Consider the following 14,317-nt stretch of genomic DNA (forward strand, 5'->3'; position numbering starts at 1 on the left):
TTCACGTTCGGGACAAGAAAGATTAAATATCCTACCCTTAGGAAGCTTAGCTCCTGGTACCAATTCGATAGCGCAATCGTATTCTCTATGAGGAGGTAACACTTCGGAGGCCTCCCTAGAGAAAACATCAGCGAAGTCCTGAACAAACTCGGGTAGCGTGTTCGCCTCCTCAGGGGGAGAAATAGAATTAACAGAAAAACATGACGTAAAACATTCATTACCCCATTTGGTTAGCTCCCCAGTATTCCAGTCAAACGTGGGATTATGCAACTGCAACCAGGGAAGGCCTAGAACCAAATCGTACGATAATCCCTGCATCAACAGTACAGAGCACTGCTCCAAATGCATGGAGCCAACAAGGAGTTCAAAAACAGGGGTATGCTGTGTAAAATAACCATTAGCAAGAGGAGTGGAGTCGATACCCACTACCGGGACAGGTTTAGGCAAATCAATCAGAGGCATAGCAAGAGACATAGCAAATTCCACAGACATGATATTAGTAGAGGACCCTGAATCCACGAAGGCACTGCCGGTAGCAGACCTACCACCAAAAGAGACCTGAAAGGGAAGCAAGATCTTAGTACGTTTCCTATTTACGGGAAATACCTGTGCGCCCAAGTGACCTCCCCGATGATCACTTAGGAGCGGAAGTTCTCTGGCTGCATTCTTACGCTTAGGACAGTTGTTCACTTGATGCTTGTCATCCCCACAGTAGAAGCAGAGACCATTCTTCCTGCGGAATTCTCCACGTTGTTGGGGGGACACGGAGGCCCCGAGTTGCATAGGTATCTCTGAGTCTTTTGGGGAGGAACGAAGCAACGGAACTTCGGGAGGCATCATGGGGGAGTCGGAGGAGAAAACACATAAACGTTCACATTGTCGTTCCCTGAGACGTCGGTCAAGTCGTACCGCTAAAGCCATAACCTGGTCTAGGCAGTCAGAAGAGGGATAGCTAACTAGCAGGTCTTTCAGGGCATTCGACAGACCCAACCTAAACTGGCACCTTAAGGCAGGGTCATTCCACCGAGAAGCTACGCACCACTTCCTAAAGTCAGAACAATACTCCTCAACAGGTCTCTTACCCTGACATAAGGTCACCAGCTGACTCTCGGCAAAGGCAGTCCTGTCAGTCTCGTCATAAATAAGTCCGAGAGCAGAAAAGAAACAATCAACGGAGGAAAGTTCAGGGGCGTCAGGAGCCAAGGAGAAGGCCCACTCTTGGGGCCCTTCCTGGAGCCGGGACATAATTATACCCACCCGCTGGCTCTCAGAACCTGAGGAATGGGGCTTTAAACGAAAGTAAAGCCTACAACTCTCCCGAAAGGAGAGAAAAGCCCTCCGGTCCCCTGAGAACCGGTCGGGCAACTTGAGGTGGGGTTCAAGAGGTGAGGTGAGGTGAACTACCAAGGTAGCATCAGGCTGGTTGACCCTCTGAGCCAGGGCCTGGACCTGTAGGGAGAGACCCTGCATTTGCTGAGCCAGGGTCTCACGGGGGTCCATAGTGGTGTCAGGGACCAGGGTAGACTAGGTATGGGCTTGTGATTATGTAATGACGGGGGGTTGGGAAACGGACAAGTGAGCCCTGGTCTACCCGCAACTCTGTCCCTGCCTACTTGCAATGACCCGCCCTAGGCGACGGGGTACAACTGGGCGGCGGTCCCTGCGCTCAGTAAGTGCACGACAAACACGACAAACACGACAAACATACAAGGGAATACAAGCAAGGGAAAGGGGCAGTTGCCCACGGCAACACCGTGAGCAACCAGAGTGGTGAACGAGCCGAGTCAAGCCAGGAGTGTGCGAGGTACCAAACGAAGAGCAGAAGAGTAGTCAGTAAGCCAGGGTCTGTATGGAGCAGGATCAAAATAGAAGGAGCTGTAGCTGGGCCAGGAAACCACACGAAAAGAATCACAAGCACCGAGGGACAGGAAGGGCAGGCTTAAATAGACCAAGGGCGGGAGCTAGCTGAGTCTGGCCAGGTTGCTATAGGCTCTCCCACTCCTAAGCCTGCCAGCCTGAGTGGTGGAAGCTGGAGACAGTCTCAGGGATGTAGATTCAGGTGCTGACTGATTAATTATGGGAGTTAACCCCGAAGCTGTGCCTGGCAGATCCTTTACAAGTGCCCTTTGTAGATAATACCACAATGCCCTCTGTAAATTGTGCCACACAGCCTCCCTGTAGATGCCACACTGCCCCTATAGATGATGCCACAAACCCCCTGTAGATTATGCCACACCCACTGTAGATTATGCCACACACGCCCTGTAGATTATGCCACGCACACCCTGTAGATGATGCCACACACCCTCCTGTAGATGATGCTACACACAGCCCCCCTGTAGATAGTGCCACATACTCCTCCTGTATATAGTGTCATATACTCCCCCCGTATATAGTGCCACATACTCTCCCGGTAGATAGTGCCATATAATTCCTCTGTAGATAGCCCCAACCCCCTTCCCTGTAGATAGAGCTATTGTGGCTCCCTCTGTGAGCAGAATCCCCGGCCAGGCATCAGCAATGATCTTGCCGAGGATTCCGCTGCAGGAGGTGCCCCTGACGTCACTGCCCTTATATGGATAGTGAAGTCATGGGCTCACTCTATAAGCAGAATCCCCGGACAGGCGTCGGCAACTTCCGGCCGGTGATTCCGGAGCTCCAGGAGCCCGACTTCATTGTCCATATATGGATAGTGAAGTAGTCAGTGGCTCCTTCTATGAGCGGAATCCCCGGCCAGGCGTCTGCAATGCTCTGGCCGGTGATTCCGCTGCAGGAGGTGTCCCTGACGTCACTGCCCTTATATGTACAGTGATGTCATGGGCTACTCCTAGAGAGCTGGAATCCCCGGCCAAAGCGTTGCTGTCGCCCTGGCCGGGAATTCCGCTCATAGAGAGAGCCCTGACTTTACTGTCCATATAAGGGCAGTGACGTCAGTGCGACCTTCTGCAGCAGAATCCCTGGCCAGGTTGCCGGCAACACTTTGGCCGGGGTTTTGGCTCCTTGAGGAGTGAATGGCAGAGCAGGAAGCAGATAGATTTAAATTCTATCTGAGTCCTGAGCATGCAGATACAATTAAATGTAGCAGGTGTCGGGGCAAATCCCGGGCCAGTAATTTGCCGGGACTGTTTCTGTAAATTCGGGACAGTTCCAGCAAATTCGGGACAGTTGGCAAGTATGGGTCTAGTTAGATGCAGCAGCTCTGTTATTTGACAGTTGTCCCATTGACAACCATCCGGTGTCTATATGTCTCCGTAACATAGCATTGAATATTTTTGTTCTTGAAAGTTTTTGTTTTTTGTAAATCACATAGATTTTTATTGAAAATTTGACATTTATATATTTTACATCAACAAGACGTACAGAACAAACCCAATGCACCTACCACTCACTATCCCAAGGAACCAACTGAAATAATGTGAGAACCATAAAGTCCACAGTCATAAAAGACCAGGGGGAACAGATTTTACCCCTGGGATTACAAAAGCCTTGCATAGGTCATGTACAGAAAGGTTTGTATGAAGGTCAGGTGTCTCCACAGACTTGTCTTGGTTCAGCTTTAGGCCCCATGAACACGACCGTAGATTTAGTCTGTAATTACAGACCGTAATTACAGACCCATTAATTTCTATGGCCGACGAACACCTTCCGGTATATTTATGGGAAGTTGTCTGTGCTGCAGAAAGGCTCCACAAAAGATAGGATATGTTTTACGCCTGCGAGATCCGATCGACGATACAGGATGTTGATCAGCGCTTGTTTGCTCCATTCAAATGAATGAGTGTTTGCCCGTTCATTGGCTGATCGCTGCCCTGTTTACACAGGACAATGATTAGGAACGTGCGTTCATATAAACCGTTGTTTAACCAATCAGTGCCCCGTGTAAACAGGGCCAGGATCAGCCGATGAATTAAAGATAATGTAAATCTTTTGATATAAATAGGATTTTACTAGATAACAAATTACTAATTATAGCCTGACAGGATTGTGCCAGGACATGAAAATAGGGGGCAGTTCTGTAAATGAAGGGAAGAAAATAGGTGATTACCAGCAGTGCCGGACTGTAGCCTTTGGGCCTTCCAGAAGAATGATTGTGAGGGCCTACCGTAAATCTTTAATTTTAACAGAGCAGACAGGTGAATACGATGGTTATTAGTATACTCTAAGAGACCTGACCGGTTAAGAGGAAAGGTGGAGGAGTGGTAGTAATGGTGGGGAGGTAGTATTGTCTATCCAGGGTTGTCAGATGTCAGTGTGCCTTTGTGGTGTATCAGCTTAACTTGCCTCTATTTTTTCGTAGAATTGATTGATGGGAGATCTCCGATTTGCAGCTACACGGATTCTAAGGCCATTAAGATAAATTACATACAATTATGTTGCTTATTGTTGGTATTGGGACATTTGTCATCCACCAAAAAATGCTTCGATTTTATATTTTTACACGCAGTTTGTTTTTTATGTTTTGTTTATTATGTTTTTTTCTCACCACTAAAACAGGCCTTAAGGGAGAATATGATGTAAAGAAATCATAATTCAGATAACATTTGACGATCGCTGTTAAAACAAAGTATGCTGCAAGGCCGCAAAGTGCTGCAAGATGTGACCAGTGTCTTGGTCTTGTGGTTCAATAAGCTGGGTTTTCCACGACTTGATATAATCTTTTCTGACAGGATGACTTTATACATACAAACAGGGTCAAAAATACGAGATGCTGAAGCAAGTGGAGGCTGACAAAATTATCTTAAGTTTTGGTTTATTCCATCGTATAAGTCTTGCCTTCTTTTCTGGATTGGCTGTAACAATAAAAAACAGAAAACAATAAAAAGAAAATTAGCTTCAAATATATCACACAGTCATTACTGGTTTGATATCCTTACCCCAATATCAACAGCTGGGAAGTGAAATTATTGTCTTCTCATCATAAAACTAACATGACATCATGTTTCTGGTTGGGTTACTTGTGATATATCTAGTGATCTGACCCAGATGGTGTTTGGGGACAACCTCTTAAGGCATACCTCTAGTCCCAAGAGAAAATTATACTTGCACCAAGTACTAATGTCTTAATCAGCTGGACTACAGAGTATTAAAGGGGAATTCCGGCTAATAAGATTTATCACCTTCTCACAAGTGCGGTGAAGAGGCGTTCCCACTTGGATGTTTCATACCTCTAATTGAGTTGTATGAAGCAGCAGCTGGCATGGACTAAGCCAATTGGACACATAGTTTATTCAGAACACACTTGCCTTGTGAATGCTAAATCTAACGCTGGCCAACAATTTTATGTCTGTTGGGCCAGCCCCAACTGTCCGCGTGGTCTTCCCTACATTAGAGGAAACAGTAATTGGACATTCCCTACATGTATTTAAATAGTAAAAAACACCAGTCATTTCCTCGTCAAATGTGCTATTTTTGTTCTCCTGTCCCCCAAAAAAATAATTATTCCTTATTTACCTCATAATCAGGATTGGGAACAGGGGGAGGACGTTCTTCGTTTCCTGTGTGACAAAAATAAGTCATAGTATTCATGCCTTATATTCAGAAATTAGATCCACAAAATTATTTTTTGTGTGCTTCATCACATGGTTACCTTTTTTGCGAGCTCCTTTTGTAAATCCGCTTTCTCGGGCTTGACCAGTTTTTCTCTTGCAAAACATATACACAAAAATACATATTCCGATTGTGATCAGGCAATCGGCGATCACAACACAAGCCACCATCATAACAGAGACCTCAGTGCAAGTTTCACATACTAAAATAGAGGGGAGAACAGGATTTCAGAAGGGGTTATATATACATCTCTCGATACATTAGGTACAAGATGAGGGGATTTACATGAATACAAGAAATACTGCACAGATTATTTGACAATGGTAAAGGCGTTTTGACTTTTTTCATAAAATACACATTAAAAGTTAATTAGTCTACAGGTGACATAGTTCAAATGTCGGACTGGGGTACATTGAACCCATAGAAAAAGTAAAGAATCAAACCATCAACTATATAGAACTTTTAATTACATTATAAACTCTTTCTTTACTTACACAGGTTAATCTTTTCTTTGTGATGAAATGCAAAAAGTGATGCAACCCTGCAACAAGTGACCTGTAATAGCGGCACTGATCTGCAAAAGGTTTTAACTTTGTTGAATCTCATGGGCCGTGTTGTGACAGGCCCTCAATATTATGTCAATACCTAGTCCTACTAAAGGATCCTTTTGTTGGCCAGTCGAACCCTGGATGGTTCCTCACTAGTAGTTGGAATGGAGAATGGCATACCATTGACGGGTAAACAGTAGTCTTTATGTGCTGTACAGATGGACAGCTTTTGTACTGAAAAGAAGTAGCCAACAGTACAGGGGTTACTAAAGGCACGTCTGGCCAGAACTGTCACTATACAACAATGCTATGACTAAGAACCTTTAGTTGAAACCCGTAAGCGTCCTTCCTAGAAAAGTCCTTCCTTGTTTTAACCAGATTAAATAAATATTTTTGATTTTATACTGGGCGTCATCCTCTTTATTTTCCCCCATTGATCTGCCTGTTACCAACGCAGAATCTAATTAGATCTCAAGCGTGGTGTCCATGAAACAACAGCTGTGTCACGATCCATGGGTATGTGTACCCACTAGGCCGCACCGCCGTAGTGGAGTAGCAGCTGGCAAACAACAGTCTATACAAAGTCCTAGTACCAGAATACCTGTAATAGTCCAGACAGTAGCCCAGTCTATACAAAGTCCTAGTACCAGAGTATCTGTAATAGTCCAGACAGTAGCAGAGGCTTATTCACAGAAGAAACTTGAAGTTAGATAACGCCACATATGGCGGATGATATCAGGCGTGGCAGAAGACACCAGACGTGGTGTATAACAGACGTGGTGTATGACAGTGGGCATGACGGGTGGCACAACATGACTCCAACACTCGATAAGGCTCAGGAACAAACACGGCACAGGATACAGGATACAGCTGGCAAGGCACGGGAACACTAGAAACAGGATAACACACTAAGGGACCATTTGCTAAGACTACATGGGAATACACAACAACGCTCAGGCAAGGAGTAAAAGGGTAGAGCCCTTTTTATAGTCCAGGTGATCAGGGGGTAATTAGTAATATTTTACATGTGCGCGCGCTGGCCCTTTAAGTCCAGGAGCGAGCGTGTGTGCCCTAGAGAACACTGCAGGGCAGAGTGGAACAGAGTGCCGGCGTCTCCTTGGAGGGAGATGCCAGCCCAAAGGAAGTCTGCAGTCGCAGAACGACGGAGGGCGGCCGTGGACGTTACAGTACCCCCCTCTTACGCTCCTCTTCTTAGATCCAGAGCGTAAGAGGAATTTCCTAATTAGGGTGTGGGCATTAAGGTTCTCTTTTGGCTCCCAGGACCTCTCTTCAGGACCAAAACCTCTCTTTCCACCAAATAAAAAGTCCTTCCTCCTACTCTCCTGTAGTCCAGGATCTCCTTTACTTCGAACACATCAGAAGAACCGCTGGGAGAAACTGCAGGACTAGTAGGTTTACTGTAGTGGTTCAGAACCACAGGTTTCAAGAGGGACATCCGCTTTTCGCTCCGTGCGGTCGACTGCCAGCAGACTAGAGGACCGGGTTTGCTGCCAGATTTGTAGAAAGTCCCCAAATGCAGAGTCAGCTGCGGGTGCCTGAGATGAAGCCGGGACAAGAAGAGGGATTCATGGATGTTGGCTGTAAACAATGTAGAACGGTGTGGAAGTAGTGGACTTACTTGTGTGGTTGTTATATGAGAATTTGGCCCATGGAAGAAGCTGTACCCAGTCATCATGCTGCATGGAGATGAAGTGACGAAGATAATTCTCCATGATTTGGTTAATCCTATCGACTTGACCATTGGACTGGGGATGGTAGGCTGAGGAAAAGTCCAATTTCACGTCCAGGAGTTTACAGAGGGCTCTCCACAATTTTGAGGTGAACTGAACCCCCCACCTGATCAGGCACGATATGAAGTGGCAAGCCATGCAAGCAGAAGATGTGCAGAATGAAGAGATTTGCCAATCGAGGACCAGAAGTTAGACCGGTCAGCGGGATAAAATATGCCATCTTCGAGAACCAATCCACCACCACCCAAACAGTTTTGCATCCTGCCAAAGAAGGAACATCTTTGACAAAGTCCATTGCAATATACTCCCAGGGAGCGTTGAGCTCTGGTAGAGATTGGAGCAGACAGGCAGGCTTGGAATTAGCAACATTGTTAGAAGACAGTGCAGGAAGTCCACAATATCTTTGGGCAGCGTAGGCCACCATAAATGACGAGATATCAGATCTCGAGTCTTACGAACATGCCCAGCCAGTTTGGACCTGTGTCTCCAGCGCAGGATTCTCCTCCTGTCTGCCAAACAACCGGAGGGTTGTCTCTCCAACCACTCCTAGGCACTGGAGGTTTTTGGCTTCTGGGGTCACAAACTCCCAAAACGGTCTCCGAGACCGCAATACAGACAGAGTCCTGAAGTGTGTCTGCATTGTTTCTCCTGGACCGACAATTTGAGCTACTCTACCTGCATAGGCTCCTCTGGTGGAACAACTGATGAGGGCAGCAGTGGTTGCTGGAAAGCAGAAGCCAGCCTAGGGAATCTTCTCTCCTGGTGAACCACTTGGGACCGCTCCCGCATCCTCATGTCAATCCGGGTGGCTAAAAGAATGAGGTCATCCAGAGTAGGTTGAAGATCTCGAGCGGCAAGTTCATCTTTAATCACAGAAGACAGTCCCTGCCAGAATGTAGCCACCAAGGCCTCGTTGTTCCAGGTTAGTTCTGCAGCCAGAGTACGGAACTGAATGGCGTACTTGCCCACAGAGGTGTCTCCCTGGCGAAGGGTCAGCAGAGAAGCAGCAGAAGAGACTCGCCCAGTTTCCTCAAATACTGTACGGAAAGTCTGTAAGAAGCACTGTAAGTCACGGGTCTCTAGTCCTTGACGTTCCCAAATGGGTTCGCCCATGCCAGGGCCTTGCCAGTAAGGAGAGAGATTATAAAGGCGATCCTTGCGTCATCAGAAGGGAAGGCCTTTGCATGCAGCCTGAAGTGCATCTGGCATTGGTTTAGAAATCCCCTGCAGGTTCTTGCATCTCCGTCATAGCGAGGAGGTAGTGGCAGGGAAAATCGGGGGTCGGCACTGTTACTAACAGGTGGTGTAGCAGGAGGAACAGCAGGAGCAGGTGCCGCGACGACTGCAGCTTGCGCATCCAGCTTCACGACCGTTGAGGGCTGATTAGGAATGACGGACCGCGGCCGGTGAGCGGACCAATACTTTTTCTGTTTTGGCTATACAACAATACTGTTACTCATTTGAAGTTTCCTTCCCGTCATCAGTTAGGATCATACTGATGGAAATTGTTTAGTTTTTAATAACTGTGTTCTGTATTAAAATTCATCATCAATCTATAGCTTGCACTTCACATGTGAGCTGTGGTGGTTGGATGGTAGATATTGGCCAAAACACCACAGATTCATACAGTATAAGCTCAAATTAAAGTTAGAAGACTAGTTGGGATCAGTTAGGGATCACTGGATACCAATGATGATTATTACATTTACAAGGCACCAATGAATAGTAATAATACAGATGATGGAGGGCACATTGGATAAGGTGTCACACACTACTATGCAGAAATGATCTTTTTGGGATGCTATGCATTGACTATTCTTAGGTTATTACTGGTTAACCTGAGTAGCAGTTTTACATTTTATTTTCGTAGGTTGTCTTTTTTTCTATAATTTTTTCCAAAAATACAATTATCAGTGATTTATCAACACAACACAAGATCGAGTTTTCTATTTTTGAATAGGGTGCTAATAAGATGGTCTGTTGTCCTATATCAAATGTATGTTGTCATAGTTCTGCCCCTGTTATTAGGGGCAGGACTATAAACTTAAGATCCTGACATGTCACAGTAAATGTATGTATGAATGTATTAATTTACTAAATATACAGTTAAGTCCAGAATTATTTGGGCAGTGACACAATCTTCATGATTTGGGCTCTGCTGCCATCACATTGGATTTGAAATTAAACAACTGAGATGCAATTCAAGTTTAGACTTTCAGGTTTAATTCAAGGAGTTAAACGAAAATATCCTGTGAAACGTTTAGGAATTGCAACCATTTTTCTACACAGCCTCCTCATTTCAGGGGCTTAAAAGTAATTGGACAAATTAACATTACCATAAATAAAATGTTTTTTTTTAATACTTTGTAGAGAATACTTTGCAGATAATAACTGCCTGAAGTCTGAAACCCATGTACATCACCAGACGCTGGGTGTTCTCCTTTGTCATGTTTTGCCTTTACTGCAGCGTCTTCAGTTGTTGTTTGTGGGTCTTTCTGCCTTAACCCCTTCCCTCTTTAGCCACTTTTGACCTTCCTGACCGAGCCTCATTTTTCAAATCTGACATGTGTCACTTTATGTGGTAATAACTCCAGAATGCTTTCACCTATCCAAGCGATTCTGAGATTGTTTTCTCGTGACACATTGGACTTTAAGTTACTGGCAAAATTTGCTCGATATGTTCAGTATTTAATTGTGAAAAACCCCAAATTTTTAGCGAAAAATTGCAAAAATTTGCATTTTTCTCAATTTAAATGTATCTGCTTGTAATACAGGCAGTTATACCACACAAAATTGTTGCTAATTAACATCCCCCATATGTCTACTTTAGATTGGTATCGTTTTTTGAACATCCTTTTATTTTTCTATGACATCACAAGGCTTAGAACTTTAGCAGCAATTTCTCACATTTTCAAGAAAATGTCAAAAGGCCATTTTTACAGGGGCCAGTTCAGTTGTGAAGTGGCTTTGAGGGCCTTATATATTAGAAACCCCCAAAAAGTGACCCCATTTTAAAAACTTCACCCCTCAAAGTATTCAAAACAGCATTTAGAAAATGTCTTAACCCTTTACACATTTCACAGGAATTAAAGCAAAGTAGAGGTGAAATTTACAAATTTCATATTTTTTTGCAGAAATAAAATTTTAATACAATTTTTTTTATAACACAGAAGGTTTTACCAGAGAAATGCAACTCAATATTTATTGCCCAGTTTCTGCAGTTTTAGGAAATATCCCACATGTGGCCGTAGCGTACTACTGGACTGAAGCACCGGCCTCAGAAGCAAAGAAGCACCTAGTGGATTTTGGGGCCTTATTTTTGTTAGAATAAATTTTAGGCACCATGTCAGGTTTGAAGGGCTCTTGCGGTGCCAAAACAGTCAAAATCCACCAAAAGTGACCCCATCTGGGAAACTACACACCTCAAGGAAATTATCTAGGGGTACAGTGAGCATTTTGACCGCATAGGTTTTTTACAGAAATTATTGGAAGTAGACCATGAAAATTAAAATCAACATTTTTTCAAAGAAAATGTAGGTTTAGCGATTTTTTTTCTCATTTCCACAAGGACTAAAGGAGAAAAAGCACCGTAAAATTTGTAAAGCAATTTCTCCCGAGTAAAACAATACCCCACATGTGGTAATAAACGGTTGTTTGGAGACACGGCAGGGCTGAGAAGGGAAAGAGCGCTATTTGGCTTTTGGAGCTCAAGTTTAGCAGGAATGGTTTGCGGAGGCCATGTCACATTTACAAAGCCCCTAGGGGACAAAACAGTGGAAACCCCCCACAAGTGACCCCATTTTGGAAACTACACCCATTGAGGAAATTATCTAGGGGTATAGTGAGTGTTTTGACCCAACAGGTTTTTTGCATAAATTATTGGAAGTAGGCCCTGAAAATGACAATCTAAATTTTTTCAAAGAAAATGTAGGTTTAGCTAATTTTTTCTCATTTCCACAAGGACTGAAGGAGAAAAAGCACCGCAAAATTTGTAAAGCAATTTCTCCCGAGTAAAACAATACCCCACATGTGGCAAAAACCGGCTGTTTGAACACACGGCAGGGCTTAGAAGGGATGGAGTGCCATTTGGCTTTTGGAGATCACATTTAGCAGGAATGGTTTGCGGAGGCCATGTCACATTTACGAAGTCCCTGAGGAGACAAAACAGTGGAAACCCCCCACAAGTGACCCCATTTTGGAGACTACACCCATTGAGGAAATTATCTAGGGGTATAGTGAGCGATTTGACTCCACAGTTTTTTTGCAGAAATTATTGGAAGTAGGCCCTGAAAATAAAAATCTACATTTTTTCAAAGAAAATGTAGGTTTAGCTTATTTTTTCCCAATTTCCACAAGGACTGAAGGAGAAAAAGCAATTTCTCCCGAGTAAAACAATGCCCCACATGTGGTAATAAGAGGCTGTTTGAAGACACGCCGTGGCTTAGAAGGGAAAGAGCGCTATTTGGCTTTTGGAGATCACATTAAGCAGGAATGGTTTGCGGAGGCCATGTCACATTTGCAAAGCCCCTGAGGGGAAAAAAACAATGAAAACGCCCAAAAAGTGACTCCATTTAGGAAACTACACCTCTTGAGGAATTCATCTAGGGGTGTAGTGAGCATTTTGACCCCACAGATGTTTCATAGAATTTATTAGAATTGGGTAGTGAAAATAAAAACAATCCTTTTTCTTCAATAAGACGTAGCTTTAGCTCAAATTTTTTCATTTTCGCAAAAAATAAAGGAAAAAAAAGAACCCAACATTTGTAAAGCAATTTCTCCCGAGTACGGCAATACCCCATATGTGGTCATAAACTGCTGTTTGGGCACACGGCAGGGCTCAGAAGGGAAGGACCGCCATTTGGAGTGCAGATGTTGCTGGATTGGTTTCTGGGCGCCTGTGGGCCAAAAACAGTGGAAACCCCCCAGAAGTGACCCCATTTTGGAAACTACACTCCTCAATGCATTTACCTAGGGGTGTAGTAAGCATTTTAACCCTGCAGGTGATTGGCAGAAATTGGTGTGCACTCGATGTTGCAGAGTGAAAATGGGATTTTTTTCCATAGATATGCTAATATGTGGTGCCCAGCTTGTGCCACCATAACAAGACAGCTCTCTAATTATTATGCTGGGTTTCCTGGTTTTAGAAACACCCTACATGTGGCCCTAATCTCTTGCCTGGACAGTCGACCAGGCTCAGGAGTGAAAGCGTACCATGTCAAATTGAGGCCTAATTTGGCGATTTACAAAGTATTGGCTCACAACTGCAGAGGCTCTGATGTGAAATAATAAAAATAAACCCCTGAGAAGTGACCCCATTTGGAAACTGCACCCCTCAAGGCATTTATTAAGGGGTGTAGTGAGCATTTTCACCCCACAGGTCTTTTCCATTAATAAATGCGCTGTGGATGGTGCAAATTCAAAATTTATATTTTTCCCTAGATATGCCATTCAGTGGCAAATATGTCGTGCCCAGCTTATGCCACTGGAGACACACACCCCAAAAATTGCTAAAAGGGTTCTCCCGGGTATGACGGTGCCATATATGTGGAAGGAAACTGCTGTTTGGGGACGCTGTAGGGTTCAGATGGGAGGAAATGCCATTTGGCTTTTGGAGCGTGGATTTTGCTTGGTAGTAGTTTTGTTTGGAGTCTTACTGGTGTTTCCGTTTATAATGTAGGGCATATGTAAGCGGGGCGGAGTGTATAAGGGGCATAGTCAGGTGGTATAATAATGGGGTAAAAAAAAACAATAAAATGATCCATAGATGTGTGTTACGCTGTGAAGCAATCCTTTCTGCACAGGCCAGTGTTGCACTGATATATGGCGTCCTTTCTTATCCCCCTTTTGGTCCACACTCCGCGCCTTTGCAGTTTGGGGAATTTTGCTGGGAAAGTGTTCCTGGTATAATACGGGCACCGTCGCTTCCAGCGGATATGTTTGGGCCCTCCCTTTCCTGGTTCCCTAATTTTAGGTCCTTGATTAATCGCCTCTTCAAACAGAAGAAATGTTCCCCTCGGGCACAACTGCATATTTTTTTATTTCCTGACTTATTGGAGCCATAACTAATTTTATTTTTCATAGACGTAGTGGTATGAGGGCTGGTTTGTTGCGGGACGAGCTGTAGTTATTATTGGTACCATTTTGGGGTACATGTGACTTTTTGATCACCTTTTATCCTATTTTTTGGGATGCCAGGTAAACAAAAAAACGCAATTCTGGCACAGCTTTTTTCATTTTTTTTTATACAGCGTTCACCACGCATTATAAATTACATGTTAACTTTATTCTGTGGGTCAGTACGATTCCGGCGATACCAAATTTATAGCACTTTTTTATGTTTTACAACTTTTTGCACAATAAAGTAACTTTTGTAAAAAGAATGTATTTTTTCTGTCGCCAAGTTGTGAGAACCATAACTTTTTAATTTTTTTGTCGACGGAGGTGTATGAGGGCTTGTTTTTTGCGGGACGA

The 14,317-nt window shown here is 44.2% G+C and overlaps 1 protein-coding gene across 1 annotated transcript in view; it reads right to left on the reverse strand.

Annotated features, from left to right (window-relative positions):
- Positions 1-3,843: 3,843 nt before the first annotated feature.
- CD3E (CD3 epsilon subunit of T-cell receptor complex) overlaps positions 3,844-14,317 on the reverse strand; it is a 33,264-nt gene continuing 22,790 nt past the window's right edge. The window contains exons 4-6 of the mRNA XM_075838931.1: positions 5,588-5,749; positions 5,452-5,495; positions 3,844-4,790 (exon numbers count right to left, since the gene is read on the reverse strand). Of these exons, the coding sequence (XP_075695046.1) occupies positions 4,734-4,790; positions 5,452-5,495; positions 5,588-5,749 (263 nt within the window). The 3' untranslated portion in view covers positions 3,844-4,733. The remainder of the gene's footprint in view (positions 4,791-5,451; positions 5,496-5,587; positions 5,750-14,317) is intronic.

This window comes from Rhinoderma darwinii, chromosome 10 (assembly GCF_050947455.1).
Source record: "Rhinoderma darwinii isolate aRhiDar2 chromosome 10, aRhiDar2.hap1, whole genome shotgun sequence".
Classification (NCBI taxonomy): Eukaryota; Metazoa; Chordata; class Amphibia; order Anura; family Rhinodermatidae; genus Rhinoderma; species Rhinoderma darwinii.